Source organism: Tachyglossus aculeatus, chromosome 4, assembly GCF_015852505.1.
Source record: "Tachyglossus aculeatus isolate mTacAcu1 chromosome 4, mTacAcu1.pri, whole genome shotgun sequence".
Lineage (NCBI taxonomy): Eukaryota > Metazoa > Chordata > Mammalia > Monotremata > Tachyglossidae > Tachyglossus > Tachyglossus aculeatus.
The window spans coordinates 97,363,121-97,384,470 of NC_052069.1; the positions used below are offsets into that span (position 1 = coordinate 97,363,121).

The 21,350-nt window shown below is 42.7% G+C and overlaps 1 protein-coding gene across 10 annotated transcripts in view; it reads right to left on the bottom strand.

The window, feature by feature from the left end:
* Positions 1–21,350, bottom strand: part of RALYL (RALY RNA binding protein like) — a 670,673-nt gene that overhangs the window by 423,636 nt on the left and 225,687 nt on the right. For 4 of the 10 annotated variants that reach the window (XM_038745782.1, XM_038745785.1, XM_038745784.1 and 1 more), the window contains 2 exons: positions 9,000–9,035; positions 8,129–8,216 (listed from right to left, as the gene is read on the bottom strand). The exons of 3 other annotated variants lie outside the window; for them this stretch is intronic. In XM_038745782.1, the coding sequence (XP_038601710.1) occupies positions 8,129–8,168 (40 nt within the window). In that variant the 5' untranslated portion in view covers positions 8,169–8,216; positions 9,000–9,035. Of the gene's footprint in view, positions 1–8,128; positions 8,217–8,999; positions 9,036–21,350 lie in introns of those variants that run through there. 3 more of the 10 variants (XM_038745780.1, XM_038745779.1, XM_038745781.1) reach the window with 1 other exon arrangement.

Consider the following 21,350-nt stretch of genomic DNA (forward strand, 5'->3'; position numbering starts at 1 on the left):
AGAAGAGGCAATGAGGGATTAAGCAGTGTGGCTCAGTGGAAAGAGCACGGGCTTGGGAGTCAGAGGTCGCGGGCTCAAATCCTGACTTTGCCAATTGTCAGCTGTGTGACTTTGGGCAAGTCACTTCTCTGTGTCTCAGCTACCTCATCTTTAAAATGGAGATTAAGACATGAGCCCCATGTGGGACAACCTGATTACCTTGTATTCTCCCTAGCGCTTAGAACAGTGCTTTGCACATAGTAATCACTTAACAAATGCCATTATTATTATTATTATTATTATTATTATTATTCAGCAGAGATGTGATTTTAATAAGGCTTTGAAGGTGAGTAGAGTGAGTGTCTGTCACAGATGAAGGGAGTGAGATGAAGGGAAAAGGGGTTCCAGGCTAGAGGCAGGATGTGGGCAAGGGATCGGTGGCAGGATAGGTGAGATTGTGGCATAGTGAGTGGGTTACCATTAGAGTACTGAAGCGTGCGGGCTGGCTTGTAGTAGGAAATCAGAGTGATAAGGTAAGAGGGGACAAGTTGATGAAGTGCTTTAAAGCCTATGGTAAGGAGTTTCTATCTGATGTGGAAGTTTGAGGCAGGGTAGAATAAATGCTTGGATTACCATGGTAGGAGTTTGGAAGGAAAGGAAAAGGTACTTTAGCAATGTTGTGAAGGTTTAACTGGCAGCAGTTGGTGAAAAATTGAATATGTGGGTAGAGTAAGAGAAATGAGTTAAGGATAAAGTCAAGTTTTGGGGCTTGTGGGACAGGGAGGATGGTGGTGCTGTCTGCAGTGATGGGGAGGACAGGGTTTGGGTGGGAAGATGAGGAATTCTGATTTGGACATGTTAAGAGAAGCAGTGTGGCTCAATGGAAAGAGCACGGGCTTTGGAACATGGTCAGGGGTTCAAATCCCAGCTCTGCCAATTGTTGGCTGTGTGACTTTGGGCAAGCCACTTAACTTCTCTGTACCTCAGTTACCTCATCTATAAAATGGGGATTAAGACTGTGAGCCCCCTGTGGGACAACCTGGTCACCCTGTAACCTCCCCAGTGCTTAGAACAGTGTTTTGCACTTAGTAAGCGCTTAATAAATGCCATCATTATTATTATTAAGATTCAGGGGTCAGCCGGACATCCAAGTAGAAATACCCTAAGGCAGGAGGAAATATGAGACTGCAGAGTAGGAGAGAGATAAATCAATCAATCAATCGGATTTATTGAGTGCTTACTGTGTGCAGAGCACTGTACTAAGCGCTTGGGAAGTACAAGTTAGCAACATATAGAGACAGTCTCTACCCAACCGTGGGCTCACAGAGATCAGGACTGGAGATGTAGATTTGGGAATCATCTGAATAGAGATGGCAGTTGAAGTCATGGGTGTGAATAAGTTCTCCAAGAGGGTATATGGAGAATAGAATGGGACCCAGAACTGAGTCTTGAAGGACTCTCATAGTTAGGGCATGGGAGGGAGAGAGGAGCCCGCAAAGAAGTCTGAGAATGAGTGGCTAGCGTGAAGGGGGGCAGGGGGACCAGGAGAGGACAGTGTCAGAGAAGCTGAGGTGGGATGTTTTCAGGGAAAGGGAGTGGTCTGTAGCGTCAAAGGCAGCAGAGAGGTCAAGGAGGATTAGTATGAAGTAGAGGACATGGGATTTGGCAAGAACTAGATGACTGGTGACCTTTAAGAGGTGTTTTTTGGTGGGGTGAAGGAGGCAGAAGCCAGATTAGAGGGAGTCAAGGAGAAAACTGAACAAAAGGAAGGGGAGGCAGGGAATATAGACAACTCACTCAAGGAGTTAGGAGAAGAATGGAAGTAGGAAGATGGGGCAATAAATGGGCAGAACCATGGGGTCATGGGAGGATTTTTTTTATGATGGGGAGACATGGGCATGTTTGAAAGCAGTGGGGAAGAAGCCACTGAAGAGTGAATTGATTGAATTGATTGATTGAAGATGGCAGTCAAGGAGAAAAGAAGGGAGGGGGTAAATGTTTTAATAAGGTAGGAAGGGATGGGGTCAGAAATGCAGGTGAAGGGAGTAGATTTTGAGAGGAGAGAAATCTCTTCCTGCTATACTGCAGGGAATATTGGGAGAGTAAGAAAGGGTGGTGGAGGAGGGGGAGGCTTGGAGACTAGCAGGGGAGATTTTAGGGAGATAATGCTTGATGGCTTCAGGTTACTCAGTAAAGTATGTGGCCAAATCATTACGGGCAAGTGATGGGGGAGATGGAAGGGCAGGGGGTTTGAGGTCAGATTTAAACATCTGAAACAACTGGAAAGGGCCGTGGCATGGGAGTCAATAAGGATGGAGAAATAATGTTTCTGGATGGACACAAGGGCAGAGTTAGAACAGAGAAAGACAAATTTCTGATGGAAAAGGTTGGCCTGCTATCTGGATTCCCGTCTGCAGTGCTCTGTGTATACCTATACCTTTATGAGTAAATATTTATATGTTATATAATCATATAAACCCAAAGCAGTAGAGCCTAGTGGAAAGAGCACAGGGCCGGAAGTCAGAGGACTTGGAGTCCAATCCCTATTCTGCCACTTCCCTGCTGAGTGACCTTGGGAAAATCACTTAACTTCTCTGTGCTTCAGTTTCCTCATTTGTAAAATGGCAATTAAATTTCTGTTTTCCCTTTAGACACAGACTGTATCACATGATTATCTTGTATCTATCCCAGGGATCAGTGCAGTGCCTGGCAATATAGTGAGTACTTGACCGACATAATTACCATTATCTAGGCATCTAGATAGATACCCATGTATAATGTATAAATGTTTATTTACACATGTAAATGCATCTGGAATGCAACAATTGAAAGGGCAGTTATGTTGCACACAAAATGTCATCATTTAGTAGATATGCAAAAAATATGCATGTCACATCTGTTGTCAGCACCATGATGGAGCCTTCTGAAGCTCACGGCATATCTCCTTTGATTTTCAAGCAGGGAGGAGAGACTAATTCATTCAATCGTATTTACTGAGCACTTACTGTGTGCAGAGCACTGTACTAAGTGCTTGGAAAGTACAATTAGGCAACAGATAGAGACAATTCCTACCCAACAACGGGCTCACAATCTAGAAATACATTCACTTTCCTGGAACAATTATAGTTCTGAGTTTGTGCACTTTGGAAGTGAATGAACACAATGGCACAAAAGATTTCCACTGAAATAATAACAGTGGTATTTATTAAGGGCTTACTATGTGTCAAGCACTGTTCTAAGTGCTGGGGTAGATACAAGCTAATCAGGTTGGACACAGTCCTTGTCTGATATGGGGATTACAGTTTTCATCCCCATTTGACAGATGAGGTAACAGGCACAGAGAAGTGCAGTGACTTGCCCAAGATCACACAGCAAAGTGGCAGAGGTGAAATTAGAACCCATGACCTTCCGACTCCCAGGCCTGTATTCTAGCCACTAGGCCAAGCTGCTTCCACTGAAATGCTGCTATGAGTTTATGATAAGACTAAGAAATAATAATAATAATTGTGATATTTGTTAAGAATTATGTGCCAAGCACTGTACTAAGCGCTGGGGTGAATACAAGAAAATCAAGTTAGACACAATCCCTGTCCCACATGGGGCTCACAGTCTTAATACCCATTTTATAGATGAGGCAACTGAGGAACAGAGAAGTGAAGTGACTTGCCCAAGGTCACACAGCAGGCTCCATCGCCTCACCCCTCCTACCTCACCTCCCTTCTCTCCTTCTGCAGCCCAGCCCGCACCCTCTGCTCCTCTGCCGCTGACCACCGTGCCTAGTTCTCGCCTGTCAATCAATCGTATTTATTGAGCGCTTACTGTGTGCAGAGCACTGTACTAAGCGCTTGGGAAGTACAAGTTGGCAAGATATAGAGACAGTCCCTACCCAACAGTGGGATCCTGCCATCAACCCCCGGCCCACGTCCTTCCCCTGGCCTGGAATGCCCTCTCTCCACACATCCGCCGGACTGGCTCTCTTCCTCCCTACAGGGCCCTGCTGGGAGCTCACCTCCTCCAGGAGGCCTTCCCAGACTGAGCACCCTTTTTCCTCTCCTCCTCCCCACCCCCCCACACCCTACCTCCTTCACCTCTCCACAGCACTTGTATATATATTTGTACAGACTTATTACTCTATTTATTTTACTTGTACATATTCACTATTCTATTTCTTTTGTTAATGATGTGCATATAGCTTTATTCTATTTGTTCTGACGATTTTAACACCTGTCTACATGTTTTGTTTTGTTGTCTGTCTCCCCCTTCTAGACTGTGAGCCCATTGTTGGACCATCTCTATATGTTGCCGACTTGTACTTCCCAAGCGCTTAGTACAGTGCTCTGCACACAGTAAGCACTCAATAAATACGACTGAATGAATGAATGAATGAATGAATGAAAAGTGGTAGAGCCGGGATGAGAACCATGACCTTCTTATGAGGAGAGGCAGCTATCTCCACAGAGGAAGCCCTAAAATTTTCACTGACACAGAATTTATACCTACTACCCAATTCTCTAGATTTGTACACTCCTTGTGGGCAGAGAACAGGTGTACCAAGTCTATTGTGCTGTACTCTCCCAAGTGCTTAGTACAGTCCTCTGCATAGTGTAAGCACACAATAAATACAACTGACTGATTGATTCAGCTTCCTGTGAAGCACACTTTCCAGTATTAGAGATAAAAGAAATAAAATGGAATCAAAAAGGCAGTCACATCTTTGAAGAAACTACACTACAGAATCTTGAGTTAACATAGCTTTGAATTTTAGGCCAAGCTAAAAACTTAGTGATAGTGATATGGGACCTAGTCCTTTAGAAAATATCTTGTGGCCAACGTTATCAAATATTACTGTCTACCCACAAGAAACATGATACTATTGATCTCTTGCTCATGTACTCTATCAGCCTGGGACTCCCTCCTCCTTCATATCCAGCGGACCACAACTCTACCCATCTCCAAAGCCCACCTAAAATTGCATCACTGTGGGCAGGGATTGTCTCTCTTTGCTGTATTATACTTTCCAAGTGCCTAGGACAGTGCTCCGCATGCAGTAAACCTGCAACAAATACAATTGAATGATTTAATTAATTTTTGTCTAACTCAGCAACTGTGGCCATCCTATGTGTCCCGAGGAGCAGAACTCCACCCCAAGAGTCACAGCTGCTCCACTGCAATTCAGGGCAAATGAATTCCATCCTGCCCCTACCAAATTTATAAACATTGAAATGTTTCTATGGACTTTATGGAGACGACCCTCCCTTCCTCCAAGTTCTCCTCTCCACCCTTCTCTCCTCTGTCACTTTTCTTTTCCCCCTTACCTTTTCCTTTCCTTTCCCCCCTCCCTCTTGATTCTCCCCTTCCTACTTCCTCTTTTCTCCCCTGATATCTCCTTTCTCACTTCCCTCTTCCCCCTCTCCTCCTTAGGAAATTTTTCTCTCATCCCCTGATCAGTAAGTCTGTGGAGAGCAGGCAGGAGGCTGTTATTTCAGAGGTCTGTGGCAGAAAGAGGCAAGGATGATGGGAATAGAGAAACTGGGTTTTCTACTTCCCTGCAATGACCCTTCCTCCCAGGTACTTAGGCTTGCAAGCTCTGCAGAGGTCTACCCCAGGGTGCTGGGTGTCTGCTGATGCTCAATTACCATCAGTACAGTATGTAAAATTGTGCCACTAAGAAAGCTTGACAAGCAGTTCATGTTCTTTATACCTTTTGTAAAAATCCATCTCAATCAATCAATCAATCAATCAATTGTATTTATTGAGCGCTTACTGTGTGCAGAGCACTGTACTAAGCACTTGGGAAGTACAAGTTGGCACTCAACAGTTGGTAACCCTGCCAGAGAGACAGCAGTACAGGGCCTGATTTATTAATCAATAGTTTAATCCTTAAAATACACCTCTTCCCAACCCTGGTCTTCCTTCTCCATTCATCATCTCCCTTAAACCCACAGAAACTTTTTTGACTGTTGAAACTTGTGGCACTCTATGCTACTCAACTCTAGGCTTAATCTCAGGGTTTGGAGTGCCTCAAAACTTAAATCAATAAACAGGCTGCCACTGCATTTTTCTTCTCCTCTTACATAGTTCCTACAAGGTTAATTGCTATCCTAATTTTTAAATGGGGCAACTGCATACTTTCCCACTGACTTGCTTTCAGCTCTTCAACAATGACTGGGAATTGTGTGTAATAAGATGGAATAAAGATATTCAGACACTCCTCTTCCATTATGCTTTTCATTTTTCCAAAAGATTGGGCTTCTGATAGAATGATTAAGAGCTTTTCTTTGAAATCATAAATAGCTATTATCCCTGACCTATACTAAGGAGATAATGTAAGGGTAGACTTACACATAAAATAAAATGAAGGATGACATAGGTGGACAGGAGACCATTTAAACAATTCACAGTCCAAATGATACACATCTACTCCTGAGATAACTGACACTGAAAAATAAATCTATCAATACTCCATTCCAATGAGGATGGGGTACAGACCCAAAAGCCTTGCTCTTCAAAGACAAAGAGAAGTTGGGTCAGGAGGAATGTTCATAAGATGGGATAATGAAAGTCAGAACACAGAAACTCCTCTCTCTGGCTACATCCAATTCCACAAGGTGCAATGAAATGTCTGAGATGGTTGGATAAAAATTTGGAATATGTGAATGTGTCTGTGAGTGCAAGAGTTTTTGAAATTAGATGCTGGCAAGAAACTTTTCAGGGTGTCCTTGGAGGTCCTTGCATCCATGATATAAACACAACCGAATGCTGTATCAAGAATGTATATGCCTAAGAAAGCAGTGGTACACACTTTGCTTCTTATGAGATATCCAGCAGGGCGTTTGGCAGGAGTGACTGTATTCTTGTTTTTCTTAAATTTGAGTGTTGAAGTGAACTAGATCCAGAAACTAAGGCCCATTAACTAATTCCCTGGCACAAATTTCTGGTTTGACAGATCAAAATGCTGAATCTTATCCCAAAAATGAGAGTCACAAAAGATACAGGAACCATGCCTCAGTTAGCACCTTATTTTGATGCAAGATTTTGAACATTATCCCACCATTATGAAAATCATGGTGATCCTAGTGGGCCCGTTGTTGGATAGGGACCGTCTCTATATGTTGCCGATTTGTACTTCCCAAGCACTTAGTACGGTGCTCTGCACACAGTAAGTGCTCAATAAATATGACTGAATGAATGAATGAATGAATCAAATCTGACCATAAAAATGGGCTAATAAAGATGTGGCCTATTAATAAAATAAGGAGGACTGCTGATCTCCTCTCCCAGACAGGCTTTTTGGTCAAAACAACAAAACAAAAACAAAAGTTAAACTCTGGTGGATAGCCCAGTCTCAATATATTGTAAAACAGTGTCACTTGCTGTATTCTCTTTTGCAGGTTGACCATTTTGTGGTTGTCCCTACTGTGACCAATTTCATGGTTCGCAGCATCATATTTCTCTTATTGACCATTAAAAACTGGCCATCACTAACTCCCTTCAGCATTCCTTCCCCTGCACATTATTAGCCCCTTTCAAACCCATTCCCCTGCACAAAATTAGTTCCACACAGTGTTAGTTCCACACAATGTAGTCTTGTTCAGTTCCCATTGCTGTGGAAACTTAACCTTATGTTTCCCATTGCTCCAATTACCCCAATCAGTTTTTCAGTTGTGCCGTTTGCAGGAGCGTAACTAACTGTCATCGACAAGGTTTTATTGTATTTTTCATGATATTGACATTCCCAACAAGTTACTATGATGGTAATATTTTTACTTTCATCTTGATCAGAATTTCACTCCCCCAAATTAGCCCAAAGACCAAAATTATTTTTCATGCCTTCAATAATTTGACAGCCAACAGCCAACTGTGAGAAGCTCCAGGGTTTTAGGGGTGCCTATTTACAACTAATTCCAGGAAGGCAGTCTGGCTTCATGTAGGGCCAGGTTTTATAGGGTGCTCTACTTGGATATGCTCTTTGGCTCTTTGGTTGTTTCTCTGTGGACTAGGACCAAATGAAGAATAATAGGACTGCTCCAGAAACTGCTCATGTGAAAGAGATTCTGCATAACTACATTATGAGATTATCCAGATACTTTCTTGAAGCAGTAACTTTAAAGGACCCTATCAGGGTTAGTAGGCTCCCAAATCAACCTACCTTTTTTTTTCTTATACGTTTGGGAAGTCCATGTTGTCATTTTAAAATCCAAGTTTGTTTTTCAAAACAAATGCTTCAATGCGCTTTTCTAAAAAAAAAAAAGAAAATAGAATGCAGCAGCCCTGTACCCATGAGATATCCTATAACAATATCTATACCATCAACAACTACATCAACATCAATGTCCATATAATCATCAGTTTGTAAATCATTAGCAGGTGCAGCAACAGCAGCAGAGGGATTGATTGAGTGCCTGTGGTGTGCAGAGCACTGGAATAAGTGCTTTGGGGCCACACCCAGGTAGTTTAAAATGTAATTCCTGCCCCTAAGGAGTTTACAATCTAATAGGAAAAACCACCATATCTAAATGAACAAATGTACAACAGGTAAAAGAACATGAACAAAGGTAGCAATAATAATCAGACTGGATTAATGTCAGATCAGTGAACCAATAACAAATTAATACATAAAGTATGATTCAGTAGTGAATGGGGGAGACCATGATCTGGATATGGGTGCAGTTAATCAGGGAATGCTTCCTGGAGGTGCTGCTTTTTTTAGTAGGCTTTTGAAGGAGGTGAGGAACATGGTTTTGTAGAGCTGCAGAGTTCCAGGAGGGTAAAGGCAGGAGCAATGGATCACAGGAAGGAGTATTGAAAGCGAGCAGCTGTTAGGAAGTTAGCTTAGGAGAAATGAAGCGCACGGACCAGGGTGTACTGGGAGAAAAAGCAGTTAGGTAAGAGGGCTAGAGCAGATGGAGGGTTTGGCAGCTGTCTGCAGGAGTGACATTTTCATGCAAGAAACATGGGGAGCCTTTGGAGGCCTTCAGACGAGGAAAACAGCCCTCTGATCAGTGTCTAGGATGACTCACCCAGCTGAATCTAAGGCAGGCTGAAGAGGGCAGAGGCTGGAGGAAGCAAGATGGAAAAAAGAAAGGGATTTTATGAACAACTACAAAGAAAAGAACAATTACAAATAGGATGTAAGTGATCTTCGCTGTGTCCTTTTCAAGCAAAGGTGGATTTCATTTTAGGCAGTGGAAGGAACACGGGAGTCTGGAAAGGCAGTGAGTTCTGAGGCCCCTTGGTCCCTTCCAATATTCACATTGAGTTATTCAATTTAAATGATTTAACACAATTAGAGTCAGACTTCCCCAAGTAATGCTTTCCATTTCAGTAACTGCTTTGAAGGAGAATGTAGATAAAAACTTGTAGAGCTTTGAAAACCATCACTCTGAAGCCAGATGATGTCGGTGAGAAACAGGAATTTAGTCTATTGGATTAGGAGACTTAGACTTCTAAAGGCAAATTACAATGACAAACAAAAATGGCATTCACTATTTAGTTTCGTGACAATGCAATCACAGCCTTTTTCATATGTAGGAAAGAAAATGGTGAGTTGGGAGTGGGTGTTTGAAATGGACACATATAATACACTTGCAATTTTGGCTAACAAACAAAATACCTTGTCTTGCAAAAGAAATAGCTTCCACACAGGCTACTAAAAAGTTCTCTGCAAAGGAAGTCCTTTTGTTGCTCAATCAATCAATCAATCAATCATATTTATTGAGCGCTTACTGTGTGCAGAGCACTGTACTAAGCGCTTGGGAAGTACAAGTTGGCAACATATAGAGAAGGTCCCTACCCAACAGTGGGCTCACAGTCTAGAACGGGGAAAAGTCAATCCACTCCAGCTGGGCCTCGAACCCACAACCCCTGGCTTAGGGGGCCAATACCTTGGCCATTAGGCCACATGCTGGATGGGCATGGGTTCAAATCCCGGCTCTGCCAACTGTCAGCTTTGTGACTTTGGGCAAGTCACTTAACTTCTCTGTGCCTCAGTTACCTCATCTGCAAAATGGGGATTAAGACCGTGAGCCCCATGTGGGACAACCTGATCACCCTGTATCCCCCCAGTGCTTAGAACAGTGCTTTACACATAGTAAGCACTTAACAAATACCATTATTATTATTATTATTATTATGGACTGCGTCCAACCACATTAACTTGTATCTACTCCAGGGCACCATGCTTGGCACATAGTAAGCGCTTAAATACCTAAAATAGAAAAGGAAAGAAGCCCGGTATGTTTTTGCTTTGTGCAGATCCAAGCGCAAAGGCAAATATTGTAACTACCCCAGTGCTTAGGACAGTGCTTGGCACACGATACAAATTCTGCAACCATCATTATTCATAATTTGGTCGACCAGTTTGTGAGCTCTCCAATCCCTCGTGTCCACCTCCCATCCACCTGTGTCCCGCTCTCCGGCCCTTTCAGCTCCTGTCTGCTCTTCCACTTTCTGCTTATTTCATTCATTCATTCAATTGTATTTATTGAGCACTTATTGTGTGCAGAGTACTGTACTAAGCGCTTGCGAAGTACAAGTTTGCAGCATACAGAGACGGTCACTACCCAATTATTCATATTAATGTCTATCTGTCCCTCTAGACTGTAAGCTCATTATGGTCGGGGAACATGTCTGCTAATTCTGTTCTATAATAATAATAATGATGGCATTTGTTAAGTGCTTACTATGTGCAAAGCACTGTTCTAAGTGCTGGGGGCAATACAAGGTGATCAGGTTGTCCCACCTGGGGCTCACAGTCTTAATCCCCATTCTACAGATGAGGGAACTGAGGCTCAGAGAAGTCAAGTGACTTGCCCAAGGTCACACAGCAGACATGTGGCAGAGCTGGGACTGTGACAGTTCTAGACTGTGAGCCCACTGTTGGATAGGGACTGTCTCTATATGTTGCCAACTTGCACTTCCCAAGCACTCAGTACAGTGCTCTGCACACAGTAAGTGCTCACTAAATACGATTGAATGAATGAATGAAATAAGCAGAAAGTGGAAGAGCAGACAGGAGCTGAAAGGGCCGGAGAGTGGGACACAGGTGGATGGGAGGGGGACACGAGGGATTGGAGAGCTCACAAACTGGTCGACCAAATTATGAATAATGATGGTTGCGGAATTTGTACCGTGTGCCAAGCACTGTCCTAAGCGCTGGGGTAGTTACAATATTTGCCCTTGCGCTTGGATCTGCACAAAGCAAAAACATACCGGGCTTCTTTCCTTTTCTATTTTAGGTATTTAGGCGCTTACTATGTGCCAAGCATGGTGCCCTGGAGTAGATACAAGTTAATGTGGTTGGATGCAGTCCATAATAATAATAATAATAATAATAATAATAATAATAATAATAATAATAATAGTATTTGTTAAGCGCTTACTTGTGTTGCCCCAAACTGAAAGGCAATTTAGCAATGGCACTCACTGAGCATGTATTATGTACAGAGCACTGTATGAAGTGGCACTCATTGAGCATGTATTATGTACAGAGCACTGTACGAAGTGCTTGGGAGAGTATAAGGCAATAAAGTTGGTAAACACATTCCCTGCCCAAAATGAGCCTTGTTTTTTACCACCACTGATATGTCTGTGATGCTTACCAACCTACTTGTAAGTAAGGACCTTGGTTATTCCCAAGGGTACAAAGAAAGAAATGTACTTAAAGCTGGGGTTGGAGGATGGCAGCTTTGAACTCATGCCATTTTGCTCTGAGGACCCTCTCATCATGAGAGACATCAAGCCTAATAGTTAAGTGCCATAGCTTATAGGCAATCTAGCCCTTGCCTCACAAAGCAATCTATTGGTGGTTATCTCAGATGCAAAATGTTGCAAAACATATAAATTTAAGAAAAGTCACCTCCCTCCAAATTTGAGAATTTGGGGACTTAATTAAAGTTTCCCAAGAAGGATTTAAACTCACAAGATTGTAAACTGCTTGAAGACAGGGATTACCTTCATTCATTCATTCATTCATTTGTACTTATTCAGCACTTAATGGGTGCAGTACTGCACTACATGCTTAGGAAGTACATTATAACAATAAACAGACACATTCCCTGCCCAGAATAAGCTAACCAACTATACTGAATTCTCCCTAGAGCCTAGGACAGTGTTCTGCATACGGTAAGCACTCAATAAATGCCATTAATTAATCAATTCAGTCAATGGTACTTATTGAATGCTTCACATGTACAGAACATGTACTAAGCACTTGGGAGAGTACAACAGAACCAAGAATTGATTGACTGATGGATTCAAAGGGGAGTGGTGGTAAGTATAGCCCAGGGAAGGAGCCATGGGTGGGGATTCTTGGACAGGGTTTTCTGCGGTCTCTGGACCCACCCTGAAGGAAAACACCTCATAGTCCAAACTCCAAAGGCACAACAGCACCATGGGGTGGGTTATATTTACTCTTCAGACTCCCAGAATCATGGCATTTATTTATGGTATTTGTTACACTTACTCTGTACCTGGCACTGCTTTATGCGCTGGGGTAGATACACGATATTCAGATTGGACACAGTCCCTACCCGACATGGGGCTCACAATCGTACTCCCCATTTTATAAATGAAGTAACTGAGGCACAGAGCAGTGAAGTGGTTTGTCCAAGGTGACAGAGCAGACAAGTGGTGGAGCTCGGATTAGAACCCAGGTCCTTTTGACTCCTAGGCCTATGCTCTATCCACAAGGCCACGCTGCATTAGAACACATAGTAGAGCAACTCAATTTGAAGTTAAATACAGCAGGGATCTCTGACAAAGCAACACCTTCAGAGGAGCCAGGTGCTGAGAAGCAATATGGCCGAATGGAAAGAGCATAGGCCTGCAAGTCAGAGGATCTGGGTTTTAATTCTGCCTCCTCCATTTGTCTGCTGTGTGACTTGGACACATCACTTAATAACAATAATAGTAATTGTGGTATTTGTTAAGCACTTACTATGTGCCAGGCATAGTAACTGTGGTATTTGTTTAGCGCTTTGTATGTGCCAGGCACTGTACTAAGCACTGGGGTAGATACAAGCAAATCAGGTTGGACATAGTCCCTGCCCACATGGGGCTCACACTCTTAATAACCATTTTACAGATGAGGTAACTGAGGCTCAGAGATGTAAAGTGATTTGCTGAAGGGCACACGGCAGACAGGTGGCAGAGGCAGGATTACAACCCAAGTCCTTCTGACTTTCAGGCATCTGCTCTATCCACTAAATCATGCTTGCTTGTCATTTCATTTCTCTGCCTCAGTTACCTCACCTATAAAGTGGGGATTACGACTGTGAGCCCTATATGGGACAGGGAATGTGCCCAATCATCTTGCATCTACTGCAGTACTTAGTACAGTGCCTGCCACATAGTGAGTGCTTAACAAATATCATTAAAAAAAAAGCCAGTGGTATCTTCTGCATCTGGGTGGCCAGAAGAAGAACAATGGTGGCCGGGGATTTGCCTGATCTGTTCAAATATGTCAAGCTCATTCTGCCCAAGATGTTCTTGGGCCATTCCTACAGGATCCACGATTTGAAGTTATGAGAGAGAACTGATGTTAGAAAAGTTGAAGTGAGGCCTATACCCGCTGTCAGCAAATTCCAGGAGTAAATCAGAATCCTGAGGCAAGTGCTCTCCATGGCCAGGATCAGTGAAGGGATTAAAATGACACCATGTCACCCCATTGATCAGACCTATGTCCTCTGAGTCATCACTTAGTCATGAAAAAAATAGCTTTTTCCTCTTTCCTTAATGATGAGAAAATATAGCTGCAGAAACACACAAAGTATTCCATGGTGTCTCATGCAAGCAAATTGACAGAAAAGTTTAAACTCTGGGATCATTATTTCTGTAGCTGGTAAGTTTCAAAATACGAAGAAGAGAATTGGAATTTCTGATACTCATTCAAACTGGCAAGTCTGACAGCGGGTATAAGCTTGTACTTCTTAATTTGTAAAATGATCTATATAGAGCCTTCCAAATAATAGTAATTATTATTATCATTATATATTATAATTATTAATATTATGGGACTGTTAAGTGTTTACTATGTGCCAAGCACTGTTCTAAGCACTGAGATCTTGTCTGGTCTTATGCTGTTGAATCGTCTCCGACCCATGGTGACTCCATGGACACATCTCTCCCAGAACGCCCCAACTCATTCATTCATTCATTCAATCATATTTATTGAGCGCTTACTGTGTTCAGAGAGCTGTACTAAGCGCTTGGGAAGTACAAATTGACAACATATAGAGATGGTCCCTACGCAACAACAGGCTCACAGTTCTGGTTGTGTATCCACAGAGCTTTCTTGGTAAAAACATGGAAGTGTCTTACCATTGCCTTCTTAATAATAACAATGATGGCATTTGTTAAGCGCTTACTATGTGCGAAGCACTGTTCTAAGCACTGGGGGCTTCAACTATCATCTCTACGCTGATGACACCCCAATCTACATCTCTACCCCTGCTCTCTCTCCCTCCCTCCAGGCTCGCATCTCCTCCTGCCTTCAGGACATCTCCATCTGGATGTCTGCCTGCCACCTAAAACTCAACATGTCCAAGACTGAACTCCTTGTCGTCCCTCCCAAACCCTGCCCTCTCCCTGACTTTCCCATCACTGTTGACGGCACTATCATCCTTCCCGTCTCACAAGCCCGCAACCTTGGTGTCATCCTCGACTCTGCTCTCTCGTTCACCCCTCACATCCAATCTGTCACCAAAACCTGCCGGTCTCACCTCCGCAACATTGCCAAGATCCGCCCTTTCCTCTCCATCCAAACCGCTATCCTGCTCGTTTAAGCTCTCATCCTATCCCATCTGGATTACTGTATCAGTCTCTTCTCTGATCTCCCATCCTCCTGTCTCTCCCCTCTTCAATCAATCAATCAATCAATCGTATTTATTCAGCGCTTACTATGTGCAGAGCACTGTACTAAGCGCTTGGAAAGTACAAATTGGCAACATATAGAGACAGTCCCTACCCAACAGTGGGCTCACAGTCTAAAATCCATACTTCATGCCGCTGCCCGGATTGTCTTTGTCCAGAAAAGCTCTGGGCATGTTACTCCCCTCCTTAAAAATCTCCAGTGGCTACCAATCAACCTACGCATTAGGCAGAAACTCCTCACCCTTGGCTTCAAGGCTCTCCATCACCTCGCCCCCTCCTACCTCACCTCCCTTCTCTCCTTCTACAGCCCAGCCCGCACCCTCTGCTCCTCTGCCTCTAAACTCCTCACCGTGCCTCGTTCTCGCCCGTCCCGCTGTCGACCCCTGGCCCACATCATCCCCCTGGCCTGGAATGCCCTCCCTCCGCACATCCGTCAAGCTACCTCTCTTCCTCCCTTCAAGGCCCTACTGAGAGCTCACTGCCTCCAGGAGGCCTTCCCAGACTGAGCCACCTCCTTCCTCTCCCCCTCCTCCCCTTCTCTATCCCCCTGCCTTACCTCCTTCCCCTCCCCACAGCATCTGTATATATGTATGTATGTTTGTATGTATTTATTACTCTATTTATTTATTTGTACATATTTATTCTATTCATTTTATTTTGTTAATATGCTTTGTTTTGTTCTCTGTCTCCCCCTTCTAGACTGTCCTCCCCATCTTACCTCCTTCCCTTCCCCACAGCACCTGTATATATGTATATATGTTTGTACATATTTATTACTCTATTTATTTATTTTATTTGTGCATATCTATTCTATTTATTTTATTTTGTTAGTATGTTTGGTTTTGTTCTCTGTCTCCCCCTTTTAGACTGTGAGCCCACTGTTGGGTAGGGACTGTCTCTCGATGTTGCCAACTTGTACTTCCCAAGTGCTTAGTACAGTGCTCTGCAAACAGTAAGCGCTCAATAAATACTATTGATTGATTGTTGGTTAGGGACTGTCTCTATATGTTGCCAACTTATACTTCCCAAGCACTTAGTACAGTGCTCTGCACACAGTAAGCGCTCAATAAATACAATTGAATGAATGAATGAAGGAGGGATACAAGGTCATCAGGTTGCCCCACGTGGGGCTCACAGTCTTAATCCCCATTTTACAGATGAGGCAGCTGAGGCTCAGAGAAGTTACGTGACTTGCCCAAAGTCACATAGCTGACAAGGGGTGGAACCGGGATTAGAACCCAAGACCTCTGACTCCCAATCCTGGGCTCTTTCCACTGAGCCACGCTGCTTCTCTTCTCTTCTGCACAGTAAACTTAAGTCTCTGCCCTCGAGACCATTGCTGCCCAGCAAAGGTGAGATTTGACTTACAGCAGATTGCCTGCCACTCGCTAGCCCCTGCCCAAGCTAGAAATGTAAATACCTCTGCTTTACTCTTCATCCCCTCAATATTGTAAGCTCCCTTCTAGGTTGTAAGATCCTTGTGGGCAGGGATGTTTCTACTGTTATATTCTACTTTCCCAAGTGTTAGTTCAGTACTTTGCACACAGTAAGAGCTCAATAAATACACCGATTGATTGATTGGTTGACTCATCACTAGAAGATGGAGTTCTGCCCAGAGTGATATGGGCATGGTTTTTAAGAATGCTTGGAAAAGGCCAATATTGGTTTTTAACCATAATTAGACATTAGAGAAAAAGAACATAATTTGCCTATTTCAGAAATAACATCGTTCCCAGTGCCAATATCTGACAAGTTGACTGTCCCAGAAAATTACTGTTTCTGTAAAAAAAAATCTTCCTGTTTTTGCATGTAGGCAATCATACTGAAACCTGGAGAGAGACTATTTTACTTCCCAAGACTGATAAGGTAAATAACAACAGCCACAATTTCTACCATTTTCAAGAGGAAGGGAAGGAAGTGGGATTTTAACGGGCTCTCCAGCCTCTCTACTTTAATAATAATAATAATGGTATTTGTTAAGTGCATACTATGTGCCAAGTACTGTTCTACTTTACCAAGACATCCTTAAATAATAATAATGATGGCATTTATTGAGCACTTACTATGTGCAAAGCACTGTTCTAAGCACTGAGATACAAGGAAGTAGGATACAACTCTGATATTCTGCCTAACTCTTTCTATTCAGGAGCTTCTGTATGCCGATGACTGCCAAAAGACAGGCATATTAGCATAAACCCCTTTTCAAAATCAGTAAACCTAAGTACTGGAGTGTAAAGTCCTTGTTGGCAAGGATCTTATCTTTTACCTCTATTGAACTGTCCCAAATGCCTAGTACTATGCTCTCCATACCGTAGGTGCCCAACAACTACTGTAGATTGACTGTGATGAAGAATTATCCTGAAGAAGAATGAAAATATCTGTATGACTTTATACCAGGAAAACCCAATACCCTGAGATGAGTTTCTCCATCTGCGACATAGAATTTAATGATGCCTCTGAATCCTTCTACTTCATCAACATCCTATGTGATAATGCTATCACATACAAAGATAGAAAATCTAATCAAGAAGACTAGCATATCTTTTGGGAGACTGATAGAATGCAGTGTTAACACAGCATAAAACCTTTCACCAAACTAAAAGTCTAATAATAATTGTGGTATTTGCTTAACACTTACTATGAGCTAATCACTACATTAAGTACTGGGTTAGGTACAAGATGATAAGATTGGACACGATATTTAGAGAAATTACAGTGTCCAACGTTTTTGCTTCCAACACAATAAGATGATGACTGTAATGAACTTCTATCCCAACTCTTAGAAAGAAAATAGTCACCATAAAATTAATTTCCATGATATATCTAAAAGGGATCTAATATATACTGTAAATCACTGGAGGTCTTTAAATGAATCAAATCTCCTAGCAAAATCAAAGTTAAATACAAGCCACTGCATTCTGAAATAAAATAGTTTTAAAATAAGTAGTTCAATTGGGCCTTGGAAACAACAAAGGATGGTACTTTCTCTCTGACTACAAGACCACAAGCCATAAATAAATAAATTGTGGCATTTGTTGAGCACTTACTATATGCCAAGCACTGTACAAAACACTGAGGGAAAGACAAGATAATCAGGTGAGACACAATCTGCCTGTCCTTCATGAAGATCTCAGTCAAAGATGGAGGGAGAAAGGTACTGAGCTCCCATTTTACAGATGAGAAAACTGAGGCACAGAGAAGTTATGTGATTTGCCCAAGGTCACAGAGCGGGCAAGTGGTGGAGATGGGATTAGAACCCAGGTTCTCTGACTCCCAGGCCTGTGTGCCTTTCACTAGGCCATGTTGCTTCAAAACCCATGTTGTGTACAATAATAATAATAATGAGAGTAATGATGATAATAATAATGATTGTACTAGTTTTTAAGGGCTTACTATGTACCAGGTGCTGGGGTAGTAGCAGATAATCAGGCTAGACACAGTCCCTTTCCCACACTGGGGTCACAATCAAAGCAGGAGGGAGAACTGGCATTTCATGCCTATTCAGCAGATGAGGAAACTTGAGACACAGAGTACCTACCTGTCCAAAGGTACCTAGCAGGCAAGTGCTTATTCAGTGTTAACAGTTAACAGAGAATAGTTAACTTCTGATAAATGCATAAGTCTGAGGCTTCCTTTTATTATAACAATAATGATAATAATGATGATCATAATAATTGTGTTACTTAAGTACTTAGTATATGTCAAGCACTGTACTAATCACTGGAGTAGATACAAAATAACTATGTCAGACACAGTCACAGTGCCATATCAGCCTCACAGTCTAACTAGGAGGGAGAAAAGGAATGGAATCCCCATTTTGCAGATAAGGAAACTGAGGTACAGAGAAGTCAGATGTATTGGCCAAAGTCACCCAGCAGGCAAGTGGCAGACCTGGGACTCAAACCAAGGTCCTAGGGCTCCCAGGCCCAAGCTCTTTCCACTAGGCCAAATTAGTGAGTCAAAGATTATTTTTTGCTAATGATCACACTGTTTCTTAATACTTCTGCTTCATTATCTGAAATGACCAGCCCTCCCGTATGTAATTGACCAAGAGAGCATTTCTTTGAGTGCCTGTCAGGAGCAAGGGGTCCATATCCAACCCTCAAGACAGAGATGAACTCCACAGACAGAAAAAGAGATAATGGTTTTGAAGTGAGTTTAGGTTGAAGCCTAACATTGGCTGGGTGCTACAGCTGGAGCCATCCTCGTAGGGTGGGCTTTAGGCAGGAAACAAGGGAGGCAGCCACCTCCAGGCCAACCGTCATAGAGGGGTTCTGCCTGGCTAATCTCCCAGTCTCCCTCTGCCTGTTTAAACCACTGCCTCTGTTCACAGGGACCCTGAAGGGAGGGGAACGTGACAGCTTTGGAGGCAGGAAAGGAAGTCAGGGGTTTATCTCTCCAGAGAAGTAGCCTATGTTGTGAGGACTCAGATGAACTTTGGCAAAATGATGAGTATTATGCTGCAGGCAGCAGCATAACATAACGACATTGTGTGGAGCGGGAGGGGACAGCTAATCTTTCCCCACCTCTGGGCAAACAAATGTCTGAAGTTGGCCCTGCTCCCAACATAGATTTCACAGATGTATAGTTACTTTGCATATCAATGATCCCAGATTTCCATGATTTGACTTTTTGACAAGTAATTTAGCTTTGATTATCACATAAATACATACATTCTACTCTGCCAAATTCATCCTATATTCATGATGTCAGACATGAGCTAGAGCAACTACCTCTAACTACTTTATTGGCGTAACAAGTATTTGCCTAGAAGAGTCAATTGTTATGCATATAAAGACATTCCTGTCTTGGAAAAGTATAAATTTTGCAGATGTTTTACTCTATTCAAGCAAATGCTGCTTTTTCCTTATTTAGACCATCTTATTCCACTAAAATCTCAAATGGATGCTTTCACAAGCCAATTTTATCTGGGCTGCTTTTTATACTGCTAATTGGAGTATGGTGTTTGATTCATCTTTCCATTCTGAAGGAAGAGATGACTAAATTAGAAGGGTGTCTGACAACCAATTCTGAGAATGAGAGAGAGAGAGTGTTGGTGTGTACGAGCATGTGCGTGTATATATGTATGAGTTTGGATGTGTGAGTGTGGTCTATTTAAAGGCAGAAGGTGAGCAATCCATTATCACTCACATATGAAACAGTATTTTATTTCTCACATATCTATTCTCTTACAGAAGGTATGAAAATGTTAACATTTACACTTAAGACGCTAATTAATTCTTCTTAAAGACAAGCTGCAGTTTCCGTTAAACTGTACTTTCCGTCATTTCCCTATAACTTTGTCTTGGGAACATAAAACAAACAGTGAGGTCATTCCTGAGTCAAACCAATGATGGCCTCTTCAATCAAGCATTCCATCTCTGACAGTCGGAACAGAATTGTCAGGTTGCCTTCTTGATCTTTTATTAAAAGCACAACTTCAACGGTATCATCTACTTTTGGAAGTTTCAAATTAAAGGTTGACTAAATGGTAAGGTCTGTATCCCCTACATCTAGTACGGTGCTTGGCTTGAAGCCTAGGTATTCAATTATACCCTGCTGATGACAGCAGTGACTCACTCATTGAAAGGAAAATTGAACATATAACTAGATTTCCATCCCTAAAGAACCAGTCATTAGGTCAATCAATGGTAACTCCCAAACGGGTTTAGGAGTCAGAGGATGTAGGTTCTAATCCTGCCTCTGCTACTTGTCTGCTGTGTGACCTTGGGCAAGCCACTTATCTTCTCTGTGCCTCAGTTACCTCATCTGTAAAATGGGAATTAAGACTGTGAGCCCCCCGTGGGACAAACTAATTAACCTGTATCTACCCCAGTGCTTAGAACAGTGCTTGGCACATAGTAAGCACTTAACAAATACCATAATTCTGATTCTGGCATTTCCTGAATGCCAACTGGACACAGACCATAATCCTCATCATTATTATGATCATTTTCAGGTTGTTATAATAATTAATGCGAGGCTGTGGGCTGCTGGGTCCGCACTATTGGCAGGGATAGGTACAGACCAAGTTAGGACCAGGCAAGGCTCAGGATTGTTCCTACCCTGGATTTCTACTGTATGTAAGGCCCTATCTTGCTGCATTGTAGGGCTGGAGGTGCTTCTGGAAGCTGGAGTTGACATCTCCCTTACCTTGCATCCCTCTATCTCCTGGCCAATACTAGAGCTTCTAGAAGCTTGCACCAGGGTGCGGGGGTGAGTGGGGTATGGCACTGTGCCACCTGCTGCCTCACATGCCCTCTCCTGACTCATGGGCAAGACTCCTCCATCAGCAGCAGTAGGTCTGCTGTAAGTTCTTTGTGGGCAGTGATCGTGTCTACCAACTCCATTGTACTGTACGTTCCCAAATGCTTAGTTTAGTGCTCTGTAATAATAATAATGATAATAGTAATAATAATGATAATTGTGGCATTTGTTGAGCGCTTACTATGTGCCAGACACTGCACTAAGTGCTGGAGTGGATATGAGCAAATTGGGTG